At 43.6% G+C, this 21,383-nt stretch overlaps 4 protein-coding genes across 5 annotated transcripts; 3 read left to right on the forward strand and 1 right to left on the reverse strand.

Annotated features, from left to right (window-relative positions):
• Positions 1-425: 425 nt before the first annotated feature.
• On the forward strand, positions 426-5,495 carry LOC148889834 (glycerol-3-phosphate dehydrogenase [NAD(+)], cytoplasmic-like). Its single transcript, XM_089010763.1, has 8 exons — positions 426-484; positions 2,300-2,477; positions 2,621-2,761; positions 2,831-2,969; positions 3,077-3,189; positions 3,411-3,647; positions 3,717-3,823; positions 4,496-5,495. The coding sequence occupies exons 1-8, from the start codon at positions 441-443 to the stop codon at positions 4,590-4,592; spliced, it is 1,056 nt and encodes a 351-aa protein (XP_088866889.1). The 5' UTR covers positions 426-440; the 3' UTR covers positions 4,593-5,495.
• A 2,163-nt stretch (positions 5,496-7,658) lies between these two features.
• Positions 7,659-17,503, forward strand: cers5 (ceramide synthase 5). Its single transcript, XM_089010865.1, has 10 exons — positions 7,659-7,996; positions 12,583-12,688; positions 12,773-12,903; positions 13,463-13,520; positions 13,739-13,789; positions 14,118-14,210; positions 14,947-15,075; positions 15,147-15,253; positions 16,158-16,314; positions 16,909-17,503. The coding sequence occupies exons 1-10, from the start codon at positions 7,824-7,826 to the stop codon at positions 17,071-17,073; spliced, it is 1,170 nt and encodes a 389-aa protein (XP_088866991.1). The 5' UTR covers positions 7,659-7,823; the 3' UTR covers positions 17,074-17,503.
• Positions 17,470-19,816, reverse strand: cox14 (cytochrome c oxidase assembly factor COX14). 2 transcript variants are annotated; one of them, XM_089010873.1, is made up of 2 exons: positions 19,679-19,816; positions 17,470-17,868 (listed from the first exon to the last, which is right to left on the reverse strand). In XM_089010873.1, the coding sequence occupies exon 2, from the start codon at positions 17,857-17,859 to the stop codon at positions 17,683-17,685; it is 177 nt and encodes a 58-aa protein (XP_088866999.1). In that variant the 5' UTR covers positions 17,860-17,868; positions 19,679-19,816; the 3' UTR covers positions 17,470-17,682. The 2 variants fall into 2 exon arrangements, with proteins under 2 accessions (XP_088866999.1, XP_088866998.1); XM_089010872.1 differs by lacking the exon at positions 19,679-19,816 and adding an exon at positions 19,195-19,341.
• On the forward strand, positions 19,697-21,358 carry bcdin3d (BCDIN3 domain containing). The gene is made up of 2 exons (XM_089010871.1): positions 19,697-20,091; positions 20,198-21,358. Exons 1-2 carry the CDS (start codon positions 19,888-19,890, stop codon positions 20,729-20,731), a joined length of 738 nt encoding a protein of 245 aa, XP_088866997.1. The 5' UTR covers positions 19,697-19,887; the 3' UTR covers positions 20,732-21,358.
• Positions 21,359-21,383: the final 25 nt, after the last annotated feature.

The following is a 21,383-nucleotide window of genomic DNA, read 5'->3' on the forward strand; positions in this document are numbered from 1 at the left end:
GCTTTATTGTCAAATATGCTAATATGCATGACATACAGCACAGATGAAATTAATGTCCTCTCTGACCCAGCGTGTAATAACGGCTAAAAAAGACATACAATTGACAACAGACAATACATTTTTTGTTGTTGCTTAAATTAACTATTTACTACCAAAAATATACAATACAGTATATCATTTTTGACATTTCTGTGACTTTATTTATATTCATGTGTGTATATATGTGTTCTACCGCGGATTTTGACCAATCACGTGCGACCTTAACCGAAGGTGTTGCAGAATCGGCGCCTATAAGCGGCTCCCTATTAAGAGCCGGCGTCGGTCGTTCAGTTCCAAGCGATGTCTTTAAGAGACGGTTCGTTCGCGAACGACACATAACTGGGTGCCCTCTATAAATGCCGGCGTGGCGCTTCACTTCTTTCTTGTGGAAGTCCCAAACGATGACAGCTCCGAGGAAAGTGTGCGTGGTGGGCTCCGGAAACTGGTAACTTAGTGAACAATTTCTATCACGAAATTTGCTTTTTGTACTATTTGAGGTTTTGTGCCAAGCTAGTTGTGAGAATCCGAAGACCCCGCCCCTTTACCGCCTCGCCACAATCGTTTCTGCACGCTCGTTCCGTTTCCTTGGGTTTCCGTGGCTTTTTTTTGTGTGTGTGGCTAATTTGAAATGAAAACAAATGACCTCGTCTGATGGGGTATTTGTGATTAGCGTGTCACGCTTCATTGGACCTTTTGACATTTGAAGTGGCAGCCGCACGTCTTAAGTTACAAAGACATTTTTTTTTTGACAAGCAGCGTGTTGTCGTGGCCTTTTTGTCACCCGGCAAGTTGATCATGTGGTTTTGGGGTGGGAGGAGGCTTCGAAAAATAATCCTCTCTCCCCCCCAAAAAAACCAAGACATTTATGAATTTAGAATGTATTTAGATTTATTTGTAAAAGAAAAAAAACATGCCCATTGAGCAGACTTCTTCAAACGAATTTAAATATCGTATTTTCTGGTGTATCTAAATTATTATCTACTGTATATGGAAGAAAATGAAGGCTTTTGGGTGCGCCTTATAATAAATTCAAGTGAAATGCTATGAGGCAAAAAAACACCTGGAGAGAAACAATGTCTTGGCAGACCAATACGCACATTTTGAGATATTTCGTCTTTGCTTAGATTTGAGTTTTCGCAGCACAACACGAGCGAGCGCAGGGCCCTCAAATTAGTGTGTGTGAGTGGTTTTTTTTCTTCTCTTTTTAACTGGTGTGACTAAGCACAGGTATTCAGTCGCGCTGGAAATGCGTCTTTTCTTGTGTAAACACACATTCTGCTACCAGCATAACAAAGGTCCCACCCAAAACACCGAGCGACCTTCCCGCTCACGTTTTGACAAAGTCATGCAGTGCTGGCTAGTCATTTAAAGGCACTCTATTTGTTAAACACGTTCAAACTCACAAATGAAACTCTTAGTGATAGACTTAAAGGACAACCGACGTCTCCGGACAAATTGTGTCCATAATTTGTAAAATGGCTTCAAATGACTTCTACTGAGCGTATTTGACAAAGATTCCACCGCACGTAGTTAGATTTTACGTTTTAAGACTCGCGCTGAATATTCAGGAAGTCTTGTTTTTGAGTTGCTGACGAATCCTCACGTCACGTCACTGAAGGAACGCCCCTGAGTGAGAAAGCGACACACCTTACATCACCTCAATGCATTTTGCGGTACTTTGTTTGGTCTGAAAACTTTGTGTTAATGGCGAAATGAGAAGGAAAACACATAAATAACGCAATGATGAATTCGTTCACAAAAATTCCAAGGTGAAGAATCAACCCATTTCCAATGGAGCTCTGGCGCCATCTTCTGCATTTTCTGTGACACTACACATCAGTCTTGATCCGACAAAATGACCCGGAATAAATTCTTTAATCGATTGCAAACATTATACTTTCCTCTTCAGAACTATTTGAATCATATTCATAACTGGATGTGTAACAAGAAAGCATCTTCTCCCAATCTGAAGTCATTGTTTTGATTCTCCAGCAACTCAAGACGTCTTGGCGTGACGTCACGAACTGGGGGCGGGACTTTCTGAAAATGCCCAATTCGCAGCTCAATTTTTTGCAGATTTTGGACACTTGAAGTCATTTTGATTGGTGTTTTGCATTTGTCTAAAAATATCACACTGCGTGTTTTGGGTATTTTAGATGCTATCAAACGTTTTTCTGATGTCAGTTAGGAAAGAAAAAAGTGACGTCGGTTGTCCTTTAAATTCAGATGTTTGTATCAAGCGGCCATTTTGTGTCCGCAGGGGCTCCGCCATCGCCAAGATCGTAGGGGCCAACGCGGCCTCGAACTCCAAGTTTGATAGCGTGGTCAACATGTGGGTGTTTGAGGAAATGGTGGATGGACGCAAGCTCACCGAAATAATCAACACGGACCATGAAAATGTCAAGTACCTACGCGGGCACAAGCTTCCCCCAAACGTGGTAAACATCCCTTCACAAAAACACCTTCATAGACAAATCTTACTTTAGTTTCAACAAACTAGCATGAGATTGCGTTCAGATTTGTTAGAACCCTCGAGGTACATTCGCGCAGGAAGGACTTGACGTGTTGTCATTGCGGTCAGGTGGCCATTCCAGACCTGGTGGAATCGGTAAAGGGAGCCGACATCCTGATGTTTGTGGTCCCGCACCAGTTCATCATCCATGTATGTGACACCATCAAGGGCCACATCAAGGAAGACGCTCACGGTGTGTCGCTCATTAAGGTACCATCACATGTTTGCCACCTACGCTATCTTCTACAATGACGTCTTGCTGACTGTACATTCATCTAGGGTGTGGATGCTGGTCCGGAGGGTCTTAAACTTATCTCCGAGGTCATCCGTGGGAAACTGGGCATCAGTATGTCAGTCCTGATGGGAGCAAACATTGCCAGCGAAGTAGCGGAGGACAAGTTCTGTGAGACCACCATAGGTGATTTAAAGTGGTCTGGAAAATCAATTCATGAATATTTAATGACCACTTATGACTTAATGCCTCAGATATCAGGTTGAACGTAAGCATTTTTGGACCGTTTTCAGGGTGCAATGACCTAATGCGCGGGCCCATCTTGAAAGAGCTTATGCAGACCACCAACTTCCGAGTGACCGTGGTCCAGGAGTCCAACGTTGTCGAGATCTGCGGGGCACTCAAGGTTTGTCCAAACACTAACTGATCCTCTTCACTTGGAAGAAGTTGTAGAATCAAACTGATGTTTGGCTTTTTTTGATGGTGGAAATATTAAAAGAACCAGAAGATATCATCTGACAATCATGGACCATACGCTTCCCACTCTGGTGCAGCTCTTCTTTGAGCCAAGACCATGAATTGGATTTGCGTAGGTTCCGTTGACGGCATCAACTGACGTTTCTACAGAACATTGTGGCGGTGGGAGCGGGCTTCTGCGACGGTCTGGGTTTCGGCGACAATACCAAGGCGGCCGTGATCCGTCTGGGCTTGATGGAGATGATTGCCTTCGCCAAGGTCTTTTGCTCTGACGGACCCGTCTCGGCCAGCACCTTCTTGGAGAGCTGTGGTGTTGCGGACCTCATCACCACCTGCTACGGCGGCCGCAACCGCAAAATCGGAGAAGAGTTTGCTAAAAGCGGAAAAGTACGCAACGCCGTTTGTTTTGCCACCCGCCGCATTCAGCTCTATCATTGTTCCCATGGTTGTTTTCAGACCATCGAGCAGTTGGAGAAAGAGCTGCTGAATGGTCAGAAACTCCAAGGTCCGGCCACTGCAACAGAGGTCCACCAAATCTTGAAACAGAAAAACATGATGCACAAGTAAGTCTCTTTGTCTTTCCAGCATTTAACTCATTGACTGCCAGACGTGCAAAAATGTGTCCGCTCCATTGCCAGGGTTCTTGTCATTGTCTCTCGAATTCCAGGACCAACCTAATATTGAGTTTTAGGACTACAGAAACATTCAATAGAGCGGTAGAAACCTTAGACTCTCTTCTTTCATCATTACGAAAAAAAGAGTTAATTCCTAAATGATATGCGTCTGGAGTTATATGAGCTTGAAATGAGGGCAGCTGTACAAAATACACTATTGTTTATATTACGCATTAACAACAGCTGGAGCTGGAACAAATCGCTAACGTGGACAAAAGGGAAATTCTGCCCCCTCGTGGAAGGGAAAAAAACATTGCCAGAGGCCATGGCCAGCGCTTCATAGGCACCCAAACAAAACCCGAACAAATTTGGGAATGGCACTCTACGTCATATTTTCAATGCTCCGTGTATCCGTGGCAGGTTTGAGGTTCGTCTAACAATTTCAGACAAAAGCCCAACGTGGCTAACTCTTTGTTAGCATGTGACTTACTCCCCTCTGCTGCTTTTTTTCAAAATAAAAGTGCATCGGAAGCTGTGTTTTGCAAAAAGTCTAAAACAGGATACGATGTGACCAAGGGTGCTTCATTCCTACGCCGATGGATCACTGTTGACTTTGCGCAGGTTCCCTCTTTTCACTGCCGTCCATCACATCTGCTTTGACGGCCATCCGGTGGCCGACTTCATCAATTGCCTGCAGAACCACCCCGAGCACATGTGAAGCATCGTCCGTCTGTCCTCATGTCCTCATGTCCTGTCGCCTGGCCGGACGCTTCATTTAAAGGACAACCGACGTCACTTTTTTGTTTCTCGTGTCATTTTGAGGCATCTGGATTGCAATGTAGCGTCCCGGCAGAAAATGGCGACCTCTTGTAGACATGACAGTGTATTGCGTTTCCACAGGCTGATAAATTCCTTACATGAAGCTTGGACGCCCTCTTCTGGCGCAACACGAGGTTTTCAGACCAAACAAGCATTGACATGATGGAAGGACTGCTACAATGTGTCCTTTTTTCGGTCAGGGGTGTTCCTTCAGTGACGTCACGTGAGGACTCGTCACCAACTCAAAAACAAGACTTCCGGAATATTCAGCGCGAGCCTTAAAACGTAAAAAACGTCTAGCTATATGCGGTGGAATCTTTGTCAAATACGCTCAGTAGAAGTCATTTGAAGCCATTTGACAAATTATGGACACAACTTGTCCAGAGACGTCGGTTGTCCTTTAAGACTTTGACTGTGGAGGTGCCACGGTACACTATTTACTTCAGAGTGCTAAAAGTGAGCTAAATGAGCGTTTTGGAGGATCTTTCCAAGCTTCTCCCTGAGTGTCTATGTGCAATTGCCCCCTTATCACGTTACGTAACACGGTGGCCTTTTCACGGAGCAGAAAAGGCGACACGTCGTTGCATAAACCCTTGAAAGAATGATCACCAAGCGCACAAAAGCAGAGCGCAGTTGCACCAAGCGGATGGATAGTACAGGGGCATTTCTGGACTTTTCTTTGGGGATAAGAAAAAAAGTGCCTTCGTATGTCTGTTTTTTTTTTTTTTTTTTGTCCTTGATTTCATTATTTATTGGGGAATAAACCATTTTAACTCTGGAGTCCATTTCCATGTCTTTTAATTTGTGTGTTTTCACTGAGTCTCCATTTGCTTGCAACCTTGCTGTAACCAGAACTGCTGAGGCCTGAATTTGCTCTGCCACGCTATAAACGCTTCACCTTTACCATTTTAGCGACTGGCTGGTCGTAGTTAGCGCGTTTGCCGCATAGCTCTGAAGTTGAACATGTAGAGTCATGAAAACAATGTCTTAATAATAATAATCCATTTCATTTCTAAGCGCCTTTCAAAACTCTCAAGGTCACATTTCAGTCACAAGTTTTTTTCTGTGGGTGAGCAGCGGCAGCCACACGCGCCAGCGTTCACTCAACTTGGGAGTAACTCAGATAGAAAGCTAACTAGCTAATAGATAGAATGCTAGCTAGGTAGCTAAATAGCCATGTAACTAATAGATAGCTAGCGAGCCAGCCAGATAGCAATTTGATAGTCAGCGAGGTAGCTAGCTAGATGGCCAGCCAGGTAGCAATCATAATAAGCATAATATTATAATAATAATTTTGTTGACGTATGACAGTACTATTCATCTGTTTCTGTTTTTTGAGAAATGATTAATATGATGGGTGTTTTCATAATAATCAACATCATTATCATAACTAAGAACCAGTGGCGGACCGTCAAGGCCTGCAAAGCCTTCCCTGCTGGCCTAAAAATATCTGATCTATTTTGTCCCTGAATTCTGAAATAATTGCAAATTGTCTTTCTGCTTCTTTTCATACTTTCCCCCTGTCGTGCTGCTTCCAGGTGTTTTTTTCCTATTTAAGCATTTAACCAATCAGATTTCAGCATATGTGTGACTTTTAAATGCCCCCGGGAGGGAACATGGTTGCCTGGTCGTCTTCCCGAGAATGCCTGAAGTCCGAAGGAGTGTTACGTAACCTTGCACTTGAGTTCCGAAGTGGATTTGCTCACTAAAGAATCCTTTGCATTGTTTTCTAGTCAGCTGCCCAGCAAGATTTCTAATTATAAACCTCTGCATGCGTGGGGAGAAATGTGCATCTAAAATTACACGGCGCTGCAACTGTGCACCGTAGTACTTTATTGTGAAGGTTTTCACGTTTAGATTGAAAGTCAATATTGAGGGAATGCTTTTGGAATGTTGAATGTGTAAAATGAACGAGCAAGTATTGACTTGCCAAAGTGGACTGTGTCATTTCGTCTTTCTTTTTTTTTCAACTTATTGTCAACTGCAAGACAACTTGTGGCCACCTGGCTGTGATGTCGCGCTACAATCAGGAGTGTATCCTTCTCTCCGCTGAAAGGACAACCGACGTCATCGGACAAGTTGTGTCCATCATTTATAAAATGGCTTCAATTGACTTCTACTGAGCGTATTTGACAAAGATTCCACCGCATATAGCTATATTTTACCTTTTGAGACTCGCGCTGACTATTCAGGAAGTCTTGTTTTTGAGTTGGTGACGAGTCCGTACGTGACGTCACGGAAGGAACGCCCCTGACTGAGAAAAGACATACCTTGCATCACCTCAATGCATTTTGCGGTACTTTGTTTGGTCTTAAAACTTGGTGTTGATCCATGTTGATGGCGAAATTAGAAGGAAAACACAACAATAACGCGATGGTGAATCGTTGTGTGTTGCATCAAGACTTCTATAGTATATTTGACATTCGCTGACAAAACCTACCAGGAGACAATTTCCACGGATCTTTGCCGCCGTCTTCTGCCTTTTTTGGGTACTGTGAGTACTAAAGAGTTTGTCAGTACATTTCTCTCCAAATGCATCAAAATGAATAAATTATTTTATCGATTGCAAAAATGTATGCTTTCCTCTTCAGAACTATTTTAATCATATTCATAACTGGATGAGTAACAAGAAACCCTCTTCTCTGATCTGAAGCCATTGTTTTGATTCTCCGGCAAGGCAAGACGTCTTGCCGTGACACCGCGAACATGGGGGTGGGACCTTCTGAAACTGGCCACTTCCTGGTTCAATTTTTTTGCAGATTCTGGACACTTGGAGTCATTTTGATTGGTGTTTTGCATTTGACAAAAAAATATCATACTCCGTGTTTTGGGCATTTTAGATGCTATCAAACGTTTTTCTGATGTCAGGAAACAAAAAAGTGATGTCGGTTGTCTACATCAACAAATGTGTTTTATTTCGAAATGTACATCCGGTAAAAAAAAAACATTTCCTGCGTCTGGGAAGGTGGCCGGAGGGGGGGGGGGGCTACTTGTCATCTTCAGACTTTGCGGGAGTTGCCGCTTCGGAGGAACAAGGCATCACCTCAATCACGTTTCGAATCGATTTTTTTTCTTCAACAAGTTTCCATTGTTTCCTTTTCGCCTCGGAGTGAAAAGACGGGAAGGGACGATGGCTGCCTTTTCAGCCTGGTTCTGGAACGAGAGGTTCTGGCTGCCCCACAACGTCACCTGGGCGGACCTCGCCGAGCGGGCTCCCGGGCCGCCGTACCCCAAAGCCGCCGATTTAGTCCGCGCCATCCCGCTGGCTGTCGCCGTGTTCGCCGTCAGGATGCTCTTCCAAAGGTTCGTACCGTCGGCTCGTCACACGGTTCTCCAGGAAGTTCGGACAACACTGACTAAACTAGCACAAAACGACGTTTTCTGCCATTCTGCAAATGGAGTTTATTGGCTCACGTTTTGCCCGAAACAAATATTTCTCCATTTCAGACTTTAATTGTAACTATTTAATGACGCCGGACTCCATTTTAGTTATCAAACGAGAAATGACATAAAAAAAACGTCTACATTTTATGAGCAAGTTTAGGACCACGCCCCCTTTAATGTAAAGACCGTAACACCAAATATAAGACAAAACCATCATCGAAAGGTTGGTGGCGTTTTTGGGGGTTAATGTGAGTGTTGGTGTGAAAGAGAGCGAGATGATGACAATACACATGCAATGGGTGTGGCGTGTGTTTGGCTATGGTGATCTAGTTTTTGTTTTTTTGAATGTTGACCATTTTGTGTTTGGGAGCTATTTACTGGGCGAGTTGCTTGTTCTGTAGGGACATAAGTCTTCTTGTGCCGGTCCCAAGCCTGGATAAATACAGAGGGTTGTGTCAGGAAGGGCATCCGACGTCAAAGCTTGGCCAAAACAAACATGCGGATCAAACCTCTAAAGATGGAGGACACTGATTTGCTGTCGCGACCCCTTGAAGGGAAAAGCCCAAAGGAAAAGAAGAAGAATAAAAAGAGGTGTCATGAAGGGCGACTATAGTGGTGAGCACAGCGACTTCACAGTGTGGAGGTTGTGAGTTCAAATCCCACTCCGGCCTCCCTGTGTCAAGTTTGTTTGTTCACTCCTGCGAACCCATGTGGGTTTTCTCCGGGTCCTCCAATTCCCCCCCACATTCCAAAAACATCCATAGCAGGCTGATTGAACACCATTTAAAGGACAACCGACACCTTCGGACAAGTTGTGTCCATAATTTGTAAAATGGCTTCAAATGACTTCCACTGAGCGTATTTGACAAATATTCCACCTCATGTCGCTATATTTTACCTTTTAAGACTCGTGCTGAATATTCCGGAAGTCTTGTTTTTGAGTTGGTGACGAGTCCTTACGTTACGTCACTGAAGGAATGCTCCTGACCGAAAAAAAGGACACATTGTAGCAGTCCTTCCATCACGTTAATGCATTTTGCTGTACTTTGTTTGGTCTGAAAACGTCATGTTGCACCAAAAAGAGCCAGAAGAGGGTGATCAAGCTCCATAGAAGGAATTTATCAGCCTGTGGAAACGGGCTGATTAATTCCTTACACGGAGCTTTGTCACCATTTTCCTGCCTTGTTTGGGTGCGACATTTCCAACCCTAATGCCTCAAAATGACACGGAATAAATTCTTTAATGGATTGCAAACATGTATGCTTTCTTCTTCAGAACTATTTGAATCCTATCCATAACTGGATGAGTAACAAGAAAGCATATTCTATATATATTAAGTCTGGGCTGTTATGGGCTTGAGGGAGCAGTTCCCAGCCAAGGTCCTTTGCATCATTAGGGCTCCTTTGAGGCCTTCCCTTGTCATGATAATCATAATAATCATCATCATAATAATAATAATAATAATAATAATCATAATAATAATAATAATACATTTCATTTATGACGCAAGATGATTCCTTCTGACTGATGACCCTTGCATTTGTTTTTTTTTAAATGTCTTTTGCGATGTAGCACGGTCGTTGGGACCACATTTGAAAGTGACAGTGAAGTCAAAAGTGTTGTGAGGCATCAGTCCAAAAATTTTGAGCAAAAAAATCCATTCTATTCGATCATAAAACGGTCGTTTCTTTGAGTACGTGTTAAATAATCACAATAATGACATTTTCATATAACAACAAAACCACGAAATCACCATGGTGGGCTAAGATTTAAATTGGATCGTTTGTACAACAGACTTCTTAGACCACACAGGCTTAGTTATGATGATGAGGTGACACGAGAGTAAATGGGGCAATCAGACCAGTCGTGGACCCCATAATCAGTCAGGACAATAGAAGTAATCAGTGTCGCCTCAGGGAGTCGTCCTCTGCTCCCCCCAACCTGAGAGCAGGGACCTATCATAGCAGAGTCTGGCACCGCCACGTCTGGACAGTAGGGATATATATATACAGTAAAGTCTTGTTATATTGATATTCTCGGGAGTCTGAAAAAATATTGATGTGACCGGACTATCGATATATCCGATCCTGCGGCATGTACATTTTCTCCTTGCGTTCATAGAAATAGTATCGTAATAAGCAGTACTATCGATATAACCGATTTTTGTGATGAGGGTGTGGTGGTGGCTACAAACTATTTGGCAGATTCTGTACAGGCTACTCCAGGTACTACACTGTAACACTTATCTAGTTCCATGACTCTTTGTGTGTTTTTCACGGCACGGTTCGAAACAAGAGTAGAAAACTGAGAGCTTGTTAATCCGGTCAAAAGAGACAATGAACAGTGGGGAAGTCGAGAAGTGTCAATGCGGTTACCTTCGATAAAGGCCAGGGTTACACTTCCAGCCTGAAAGCGCCTCTGTTGTTGCTTAATAGCCTCAGAACGCAGCGACAATAAACCCACAAGAAAAAAATGCTTGTAAATACGTATTTGTCCGCTGCGAGAGGTGAGCTAGTGAGCACATGCCCCGATTCTTGAAAAGGCATTCAAAGTGTTTTTCCAACATGGCGGAGAACACGTCGCGATGGTTCATTTTAGCAGAAGAATTTAGCTTCAGGGTATACTCCGTTTTAGTGGGATGCATTCACTTTCACGCGGAATACAGTCAATGTCCAACAAAGTCAGTCACGTTTCATGACCTTTTGCCTTTGTTCTGATTCTTCCGATTGGCATCCAAATTCAGGTTATGTCGGAGCGGAATTCTTTCGTAAACCAAAGAGCCCAAATGGCCACTTCCATCAACATGACATCTGATATTGTGACCATCGACCTTTTCTGTAAACCTGGACGTTTCAATTGAAGTCAGGGTTGTTCTGCCCTGAGAGAAAAGTGTCATTTGCATGTTTTGTTGCAACTCAACTGAAATAGAACGCAAACATTATTTTGTTGACACATGGTTAAAAACCGTGGACAATGACGTCAAATGTCACACTGATTTAAAGGACAACCGACATCACTTTTTCGTTTCCTTTCGTTTCGTTTGATAGCATCTAAAATGTCCAGTTTCAGAAGTGTCAAATACGCTCAGTCGAAGTCATTTCAAGCCATTTTACAAATTATGGACACAACTTGTCCGGAGGCGTCGCTTGTCCTTTAAGTCCTAAGATCCTTTGGTGAAAAACCTGGATCATTCGACTCAACTGAATCCGCCTGAACTGTACTGTAGATCCCAAAATGCGGCTAGCTAATGTAGCTATTCTAAAATGCTGCCTTTTTTTGCTGTTGTTTCATGAAGCGTTGCCCATGACAACCCATTTCCCCCCACATGTAGATAAAATAAAAGAGTGCGTTTCCAGACACGGGCACTCCCGAATTTGACAAAAGGCGCAAGTCTGACTAGCATAGCTGACCTAACTTTATCTCACGGAGCTTCGCATGGAATTCAAAGTCTGAATCAGGGGCTGCTGCGGTTCAGAGCCAACTGCTTGTTTATGCGTGGACTTCTCTGCACTGAACAATGTCAAGTTCTGTGGAAATGACCAGCTTGTAACCACAGGAATGCCTTGTCTTCACCTTCCGCTATCGTGTCGCTAATGATTGACGAGGAGGGGGCGGGGGGTCTTTTTGCCCTATTCAACAGTGATATTCAAACTATGTCTTGTAACGATAAGTGTGTGGCGGGCACTAGGACCAGGCAGGTGCACAGCAGGGGGCGTGTTTATGTTGAGAATATTTGACTGCATTTTTCTATGTTCCACCCACTTGTTAGCAGTTGGACTAAACCCGTGTCGACAAGCAATCGTGTGTGTGTGCTCCTTCCTCAACTGCTCCACTGGTGACCCCGACGTGATTCTCAACATAAACACGCCCCCTGCTGCGCACCTGCTGCGCACCTGCTGCACCTGCTGCGTGAGATGCCCGGTCCTAGTGCCCGCCACAACGTTACATTTATTTTGGTTGAATGTAGACTAAGAATGGGCAATTCATTTGGTGGTTTGGGCCGCATGAGAAACTGGAACACTTGCCAAATGCCAGGCTAACATGCTAACGTTCAACGTTGTCAACTTTTAATGTATTCATTTTTTTTCTGGAAATAAGAATGATGTTACAGTAAGTAACATTAGCGACTCTGTTGTCATTTTTAATAGTCTTTAAAAAAATAGAAAAAAAGGTTGTTAGAGGCATCAAAAGTTGGTCAAGTTGTCAAGACTGCAGACACATGTAGCTCTTCCTTGTTACCTCGCTTGTCCTATTGTTCAATCAAGATCCGATGAAATAAAAGCACAACTTTCAAAATAAAATCATCAGATATTTTGCATTTTACTTCAACTTTATGGTGAATCTGAGGCGGCTCGGATGCGCGTCCCTGCCCAGTTCTGTTGTTATGCTAAGTAACGCTAATTGCTAGAAAAAAAAAAATATTTCAAAAAATAAACCAATGCTCACACAACGTGAACATGCGTGTTTTTCACGTTTTTCTTTGTTACCTTTTACGCTTGCCACAGATTTGTGGCCAGTACGTGTGCGACGACTCTCCAACTTCATCCCGATGTTCAACGAAAAGCCCAGCCCAACGCCGTGCTGGAGAAAGTCTTTTTGTCCATTACAAAGGTCCTTTCCGATCATTTTTGGAAGCGCTTTTCGATCCGTTCCAAATACTTCATTCCCTGTTTTGTTTTTTATGTTCCTTGGCAGAATCCCGACTGGCGTCATCTGGCCGGATTATCCAAGCAGCTGGACTGGGAAGTGCGCAAGGTGCAGCGCTGGTTCAGACGACGCAGAAACCAAGACAAACCCAACACACATGTCAAGTTCTGCGAGAGCATGTAGGTCTTCTCAGCTTGCCCAAAGCGTCCGTGTGTTTTGGCCTCCATCTTTGATTGGATTGAATTGGCTTAGTCAAGACATTTACGTTTCACAGCAGCGGTTATGAATGGAAGAGGAAAGGTAAGGAAGAAGTAGAAAAACAAAATACGTGGCGCCATTTTGAAGTAAAGACAACAACAAAATGACAACACAAAGACACAGTCTTAAGCACTTTCTGCACCCTCTTTGTTGTATGAAGCAGTTCTCGATAAAAGAGGAGAGGATCAAAGTGTCCTTTTCACCAGTGGATCAGAGGCATCAATGTGGAACGTGCACGTCCGCGACAAGCTAAATGTTGAAAGCAAACACGTCGCATCCATTGAGGAAAAGAGATTGTCTCAAATCTCCTGTGTCAAGTAAATCCGCTTCAATTCCAAGCCGCGACTTGTTTAAAAAGGCAAAGAATCTTGGGGGCCCATTGATCCCGAGGCTTGAAACAATTGCAAATTCAAATCAGAGTTTTGCGAAGCGCCTTTGTTGACAAGAGACTGAAATCCTTTTCTTTATTGTCCATTTCAGGTGGAGGTTTACCTTTTATTTATGCATATTTATTTACGGCTTCCAGTTTCTCTGGCAGGTGAGCGCCATCACATGGATCGAGACAGTAAAAGGAGGAACCCTTTCACGCACAAATAACTATAACTTGTAACATGTCAATAGATATGTTAGATTTCTATACATAGTAGCCAAAGTTCATTGTTTTCGATGCATTGTATATTTTGAGTCTGTATTGTCTCAGTGAACATGTGACCTTGCTGCTTGCCGAAATTTGAGATGCTGTTTTTCATCATTTAGTCGCCTTGGATGTGGGACACGCGCCACTGCTGGTACGGTTACCCTTACCAGGTAGGACCTTCACCCGCAGAATGGATGGATGAAAATGTGGCTGTTTGCTGAACTCATTCGCAAATTGAAAACATGACACGTAGAGCGCCGTTCCCTGAATTTGTTTTTTCCCACGCTTGGGTGCTGATAAAGTGCTTGGGAATTGGGTTTTTTTTTATGTATTATGTTTATGTAGTCCTAAAAGTCAATATTCTGCGGGTCCTGAACTTCAAGTGACAATGACAACAACCCTGGCACTGGAGTGGACACATTTTTGCACATCGTCTGGCAGCGATTGATTTAATAAGCGAAATCCTAAGATGTCAATATCTGTTTTCTGTCACCAAAGATGTTGACGCCTGCTCTTTACCGCTACTACATGATCGAGTTGGCTTTCTACTGCTCTCTCGTGTTTTCCCAGTTTACGGATATAAGAAGAAAGGTAAGATTCCGTGTTGTGCGCGTGCGCGGGAATGTTGGGGAAGCGCTAAAACCACACAAACAATTTACGATGTTGAGTTAATTCTCGGTGGTCACGTGTTTTGTTTTTAGCGGTGAAGTCCCTCTTCCCTGCAGGTTGTGCCAGTCATTCCACGGTTGTGTGCAGCGTGCGTGTCGCTCAAGGGCAGCTACTCGTGTGACTGGCAGCCCTGAAATGACTCGATGCTGCAAATTCCACAAGGCAGCAGCAGCAGCAGCACTAAAGTCCCACAGTGGTTTTAGACAGTCAAACAAACACACGGGTGACACTTTACAAGAACAGATTAAAGCGCTACAAGAGGGTAAAATGTGACGGAAAATGAACGAGTGAACCGGGAAGCGTGCGAATGAACAAGCGAGCGAGCGAACGAACGAACGAACGAACGAACAAGCAAGCGAACGATCGACCGAACCGAATGATCAAACGATTGACCGAACCGAACAACCGACCGGTCAAACAACTGAACGAATAACCGAACTGAAAGACAAACCGATCGATCGACCGAACAGACCAAACGACCGATCGAACTGAACGACCAACCGACTCGAACAACCAGAAGACTGACCGATGACCAAACGATTGAACAAACCGAATGACCGACCGACCGCACGACCCAACGACCGAACGGAACGAAGGACCGAACGAACAAAAAAAATCTTTGCTTCCACTTGACCATCTTTATTTGACTTTGATGCAGGACTTCCTGGCCATGTTTGTTCATCACCTGGCGACGGTGGTCCTGATCAGTTTTTCGTACGCCACCAACATGGTGCGCGTGGGCACCCTGGTCATGTGCGTGCACGACGCTTCCGACTTCCTGCTCGAGGTCTTTGAGACGTCATCGCATCCATGGAAGCAATGACGCTCAGCTTTATTGTTGACTTTCTTTGTCATCAGGCAGCCAAAATGGCCAACTACGCCAAGTCTCAGCGTCTGTGCGACCTCCTCTTCATCATATTTACTTTGACCTTCTTTGTCACGCGCCTCGTCGTCTTTCCCATTTGGTGAGTTTGAACGTGGTTTCTTTCGACTTTTGTCTTTTTTTTTTATTTGAAACGAGAACCGCAGCCTGGCAAGCGTGTCGCAATCGCCGTTCCAATGTTTTTGCCTCACCGCAAACTTCCTGCGTGGAGTTTGGATGGTCTTCCCTGTGCCTGCTTTCTTTTTACTTCCATCTCTAAAAAAAAAAATGGCTACGCTAAGTCAATGTTAGCTTCATAATAGACAGTCAATAGTTCATACGCATCAAAGTTCCAGTATTTGTTTTGTTTTCTGTCTAGGAGACAGGTCCCTTTTGCCCTAAAAAATGAGCCAGAGTCTATCCCGCAACCAAGACGTGGACAAGCGCTAGCATCAACACGGAGGCTAACAGTCAGAGTGAAACGTACGCCGCCGTTCGCTGTAACTTGATCGTTTGATATTCAGTGTCGGTGTTCCGGCTCGTAGGCGAAACGTAAAGCTCTCGTAAGGCCAGCGGCTCGGCTCTGATGACAGTGAAATGGAGGACCTCTTATTCATTATTTCTTTCGATGCTGAAAGGACAGTTTTGTTTTGTCTGGAGGAAACCGAAACCTGGATGTTCTGAGACAGAAGTCAGGTCTTTGGTCCTATTGCTCTTTAAATTGGACCGGCTTACGGTGCCAATTTGTGTTCGTTTGTTGTACTTCCATGACACCAATTACAGTAAAGTCTCGTTATATCGATATCGGATATATCGATAGTCCCGGTTATATCGATACTATTTCTATGCACGCACGGAGAAAATTACATGCGCGCAGGGTCGGATATATCGATAGTCCCGGTTATATCGATATTTTTTCGGACTCCCTTGAATATCGATATAACGAGACTTTACTGTACAACATTCCTACAAGGCCGAGTTCAACTTTATTGTGTCGTGCGTCGCAGGGTCCTAAACTCCACGATGTTTGAGAGTTGGCTCATCGTGGGTCCATTCCCGTCGTGGTGGCTCTTCAACGTGCTGTTGGTGGTACTGCAAGTTCTGCACATCATCTGGTCCTACCTCATTGGCCGCATCGCCGTCAAAGCCGTCTTGAGGGGCAAGGTGTGTGGGGGAAAAAGTAGTACCTGGAAAGCAGTGGCGGGCCGTGCATGTGACTCCTCGGCCTTCAGTAGTTCTACCTCTGAATCAATCCTCAGCTGTGTGTAGTGATATTACGACACGTCCACTAGAGGGTGTCGTTGGCCAGGAAATAACTTGTGGCTTAAGAAATACTGTCATTAAACGGTTCGAATGTTTGCTATGAACCTGTGGATTAACGATAAACTCATAAAATTGCAATATTATCAGCTGTTTTTGCTAACCCCGTGGCGTCCAAATCTGATCGTTTGCAAGACATTTAGCATTGAGTCTCGATTCAACATTTTCAATGGGTTTCGACTTACGACCGTTTTGTCCGAATGGAAGCCGGCCATAAGTCGGATGTTACCTGTATGTGTAAAAAAATAAACAATTATACTTTTGGTGACACGGGATATGTCTTCGGGGTCCACAAAAAATTTCCATCGAACTCCCCTATTAGAAGGTACCCTATAGCTGATTAAAACTAAATTGCCAATATTTGTCATCCGTGGCATTTTATGCCTATGACAAAAGTGATGACGCCAACAGTTTGATGAGTCGATTTCCTGTTTGAAGGTGTGCAACGATGTGCGCAGTGACGTGGAGAGCGCTTCTGACGATGAGTCGTCATCAGCCCGATTGGACCAAACCAAGATGATGAAACATGAGCTCAAAATCCAAAATGGCACCAATGGACATTGCACTGCCACCAGAAGCAGATGGTACATCACATCCACGTGACCTTCAGTTCTTTTATGACCTTTTTTTTTTTTTTTTAAACAGTCGTATGAACTCCATGAACCGGATCACATTCAGTGCGCCTTGTACAGCGGAAAATACGGTAGTTTGAGGTGACAAATGAGTAATTTGTGCCTCTGAATTACACATTTGTGCAACGTATCTATTTTGTGGCATTTCCCGCTGTCATGTTTGTATGATTTTGATCTCCATTTGCTCACAAATGTACGTGTGAAATGTGGGCCTGTTTAGTTCTGCACAAAGATCTCTATGTCACTATTCTGCTGTATAAATGACACCAGGTGGTTTCACAGGTATTTCTTTACCTCCTGCCATCTAGTGGAAGTGCATTTCATTCTGTCAAAGTCTGGCATAGTAGCTCAATGAAACGAGACATCATTGATTGTAAATAAACAATATGCAAACCATTTTAGTCAAGTTGAACTTGCGTGATATCACTTCATCGGATCAGTTTCTTAAATGCTCATTCTTTGTTGGAAGATGCTGTCATTTTGCAGCAACTGCCGCGTTCAAAAATGATGAAATCATACAAACGTCCCAATGTGGTTTGGGTGATTGGAAGGTTCCAGCTCGTCGCTCGCTCGCTCGGTGTCAGTCTTTCATCATCTCTGGATCCTGGTTTTCGGCGGCCATTTTGAGCTCTTTTTGCCTCAGCATGTAGCGGTAAGCCCGGATGCTGCACAGGTAGCCGCCGTAGACGGTCAGCAGCATCATGGATGCCGAAAAGGCCCGGTAGCCGATGTCGGCCAAACGTTTGCCTGTAACCATGGTTATGGCCTTGTTTTTAAGGGAAAAGGTAAAGACATTTCAGTTAGAAACAAACGCAAACATGGATCAAAAATAATTCCTTTAAAAAAAAAATTGCAAAATTCATCTGAGTGTTTGAATATAACAGTAGACACCTGGTGTTCACAAGAGATAGATAGGAACCAACTTTGAAGGACAACCAACGTCACTTTTTTGTTTTTAACTGACATCAGAAAAACGTTTTATATCATCTAAAATAGCCAAAACACGCATGATATTTTTAGTCAAATGCAAAACACCAATAAAAATGACGAAAAGTGTCCAAAATCTGCAAAAAATTGAGCTGCGAATTGGGCATTTTCACAAAGTCCCGCCCCCAGTTCGTGACGTCACGCCAAGACGTCTTGCATTGCTGGAGAATAAAAACAATGGCTTCAGATTCGGAGAAGATGCTTTCATCCAGTTATGAATATGATTCAAATAGTTCTGAAGAGGAAAGCATACATGTTTGCAATCGATTAAAGAATTTATTCCGTGTCATTTTGAGGCAAACGGGCACGGGGGGATGTCGCACCCAAAAATGGCGACCAGCTCCCGTGAGGAATGAATCAGCCCGTTTCCACAGGCTGATAGATTCCTTTCATGGAGCTTGGACTCCCTCTGCTGGCGGCTTTTGGATGTAACACAAGGGTTTCAACAAAAAAAAAAAAAAAAAAAACAGTACAGCAAAATACATTGACGTGATGGAAAGGCGCTACAATGCATCTTTTTGTATGGTCAGGAGGCGGTCCTTTTCTGACGTCACGTGAGGACGCGTCACCAACTCAAAAACAAGACTTCCTGAATGTTCAGCGCGAGTCTTAAAACGTAAAATATAGCTCTATGCGATGGAATCGGTTGTCCATGAATTAATTGTATTAATCAATTTGAATTAGAGACTAGTGGTGTTTAAAGGTTTTAATAGCCACTTTTTGTAGTTGTTAATCAGTTCTGTGTTCAGTACGAAACACAAAAATAGCAGTGACAAAAACATTTATTTCGTGACACGAGTTATTTTATTCCAAAAACATGTTAAATACCCGACAATCTTTATTTTTATTCTAAAATAGCTGAGATTGATTTCCCACAAAAAATAACGCAATTTAGTACGCTTGCTTCAGCAGCAAATATTTAATTTGTCAATATCATACTTAATAACGTTGTAAGTGAATGACAGCTCACTGTCTTCAATGGAAAATCATACGACAGTATTTTCCTCCGTGACAGTGTTTGCGAACTCTTGACGTGTCTATGTTCATATCATGCAAACGAGCCATCGTATTGTCATAGATGATACAATGCTTGTGGTTTCCTTACCTGATTTTTCTTCAAATCAAGCTAAGTTGCATTAGTTCAATGTCAGTGTCAGTGCAGTTAGCCAAATGGCGAGCACCTCGTTTTGTAACAAGTACGGAAAGCGAGAAGGTAGCATTCTTCTTCTACGCTTCTTATGTCCACCGGGAAATCACACAGCGCTATCTAATATGTACTCAAATGCTTTACTATAACCATACTGTACTACGATTTTTTTTTTGTTTAAAATCATCGTAAAATGACTCCGCTTTGTTAAGTGAATGCATTAAGTAAAAAAAGACAGTGACGTAATGTTTATTTTGTGTAGATGGATTTAGCAACGTATTTGACAACAGCTTATAAGAATTCTCAACTCAACTATATTTCTCGAGCACTTTCAAACAGCCAGTGCTGCATGCAAAGTGGTAAAACTATCTTATACGCGCAACAAATCAGTCACAAAGACGGTAGAAAATCTTAGATAAAGATGGGCAGGCAGGGGGCTTACCGAATGTTCAGTGGCGGGTCATTCCAGAGTGGGACCCGCAACGAAAAAGCTCGATCCCCTCTAAGCCGCCGTTCGAGTTTGGTTCTTGCTACTTCTTATATTATATCTCTCTCGCTCAAGTTTGTCCATTTTGTGCCTGTACATTGCGAGAATATGTAACAAATTGTTTCTACCCGGAAGCCTTTGAGTGTTGCGCCCCTCACTTGACAATGGCATCATGTGCAAACGACGATGACGCCAATGAAAACGTCAACGATCCTGGCGCTGCTCCGTATGGAAACTTTATCAATTATTACACTTTTAACCCACCGGAGAACAGGTTAAGTATTATTCCCAAAACACTTCTTCGGGATTTAGGCTACAACGACCACCGTCAAACAACATTGCTGCTGGACGTGGGCTGTAATTCCGGGGTTTGTTGAATAATATTTTTTTCCTCATACCAATACAAATATAAATGCCGCATTGTGGAACAAATTCTGCTGTTGAAAAGTCCCATTTGTTCTCCTCGACTGTCAGGAGCTAAGTGTCGCCCTCTATAAGCATCTGACGGAGACGCAAAGCGGACCCAACGTTCACCTCCTGGGTTTGGATCTGGACGAGAGCCTCATCCGACGAGCCCAGGAGAAGAACCCCTTCCGGGACGCCGTCACCTTCATCCCGTTGGACATCACCGGTGACTTTGCGCCGCTGCGGGAACACCTGGCCCGCCACGAGCGCTCCAGCTTTCACCTGACTCTGTGCCTGGCCGTCACCATGTGGGTCCACCTGAACCACGGCGACGCGGGTCTGCTGCGTTTGCTCTCACGACTGGCCCAAGTGAGCCGGCATCTTCTGCTGGAGGCGCAGCCCTGGAAGTGCTACCGCTCGGCGGCCCGCAGGCTCAGGAAGCTGGGGCGCTCGGATTTTCAGCATTTCAAGAGCCTGGAAGTGCGCGGGGACGTCAGCGAACGCGCCGGGCAGTACCTGGAGAAACATTGCCACATGGAGATGATACGCAGCTTCGGCAGTACCGCGTGGGACAGGAACTTGGTACTTTTTAAGCGGAAGTGAGAAGGAAGGAGGGAAATAGGAACTCGCCAAAATGATTGTAAATGCTACTCCTCCAATATTTCCAAAAACCAACAATTGGTTTTTCAAATAGAAAAAAAAACAGCACTACACAGTCAACATTATGAAAATATACAAACAGGAAGTTAAGGCTAATAATTGGTGCCTCTTGATTTCACGGTTTATTCTAATAAAATGAGTATCGGTCATTTTTTTTTTGCCACAGGCCACATTGCAGTTACGGTTTGCTCTCGAGGGCCATTATGAATTTTTGGGAAGCCATTAGAATGTTTCACAACAAATTGATAAATGACTAGTTTTGCAATCCAAAGTCAAGAATAATGACTTATTGTGGTTTACATACGACAATTTGAAATTTTGGTTTGTAATTTAGCAAGCATCATGAAACATGACATGCTTCATTTGCTTTCACGGGCCCAATAAAGTGATGCGGCGGACCAGATCTGGCCCCCGGGCCTTGACTTTGACACCTGTGCAATAAAACATACACAGTAATTGTATTGTAATTTCCCAACTAGCCAAAATATTGCATTTTTATTTCATCGGTAGAATGTAAAACCATTTTAACCAGCAATTAAAATCTGGGAAATTAAAATATATTTTTAAAGATTTTATGGCTGCAGATTATCAATAT

This window comes from Hippocampus bargibanti, linkage group LG12 (assembly GCF_051943395.1).
Source record: "Hippocampus bargibanti isolate YZ-2025 linkage group LG12, ASM5194339v1, whole genome shotgun sequence".
Classification (NCBI taxonomy): Eukaryota; Metazoa; Chordata; class Actinopteri; order Syngnathiformes; family Syngnathidae; genus Hippocampus; species Hippocampus bargibanti.

Coding starts and splice junctions, on each gene's coding strand:
- LOC148889834 (XM_089010763.1), top strand. CDS start 441: ATGACAGCTCCGAGGAAAGTGTGCGTGGTGGGCTCCGGAAACTG. Junction 2,762..2,830: donor ACGGTGTGTCGCTCATTAAG/GTACCATCACAT, acceptor ACATTCATCTAG/GGTGTGGATGCTGGTCCGGA. Junction 3,190..3,410: donor AGATCTGCGGGGCACTCAAG/GTTTGTCCAAAC, acceptor ACGTTTCTACAG/AACATTGTGGCGGTGGGAGC.
- cers5 (XM_089010865.1), top strand. CDS start 7,824: ATGGCTGCCTTTTCAGCCTGGTTCTGGAACGAGAGGTTCTGGCTGCCC. Junction 12,689..12,772: donor TCTTTTTGTCCATTACAAAG/GTCCTTTCCGAT, acceptor GTTCCTTGGCAG/AATCCCGACTGGCGTCATCT. Junction 13,790..14,117: donor GGTACGGTTACCCTTACCAG/GTAGGACCTTCA, acceptor CTGTCACCAAAG/ATGTTGACGCCTGCTCTTTA.
- cox14 (XM_089010873.1), bottom strand. CDS start 17,859: ATGGTTACAGGCAAACGTTTGGCCGACATCGGCTACCGGGCCTTTTCG.
- bcdin3d (XM_089010871.1), top strand. CDS start 19,888: ATGGCATCATGTGCAAACGACGATGACGCCAATGAAAACGTCAACGAT. Junction 20,092..20,197: donor ACGTGGGCTGTAATTCCGGG/GTTTGTTGAATA, acceptor CTCGACTGTCAG/GAGCTAAGTGTCGCCCTCTA.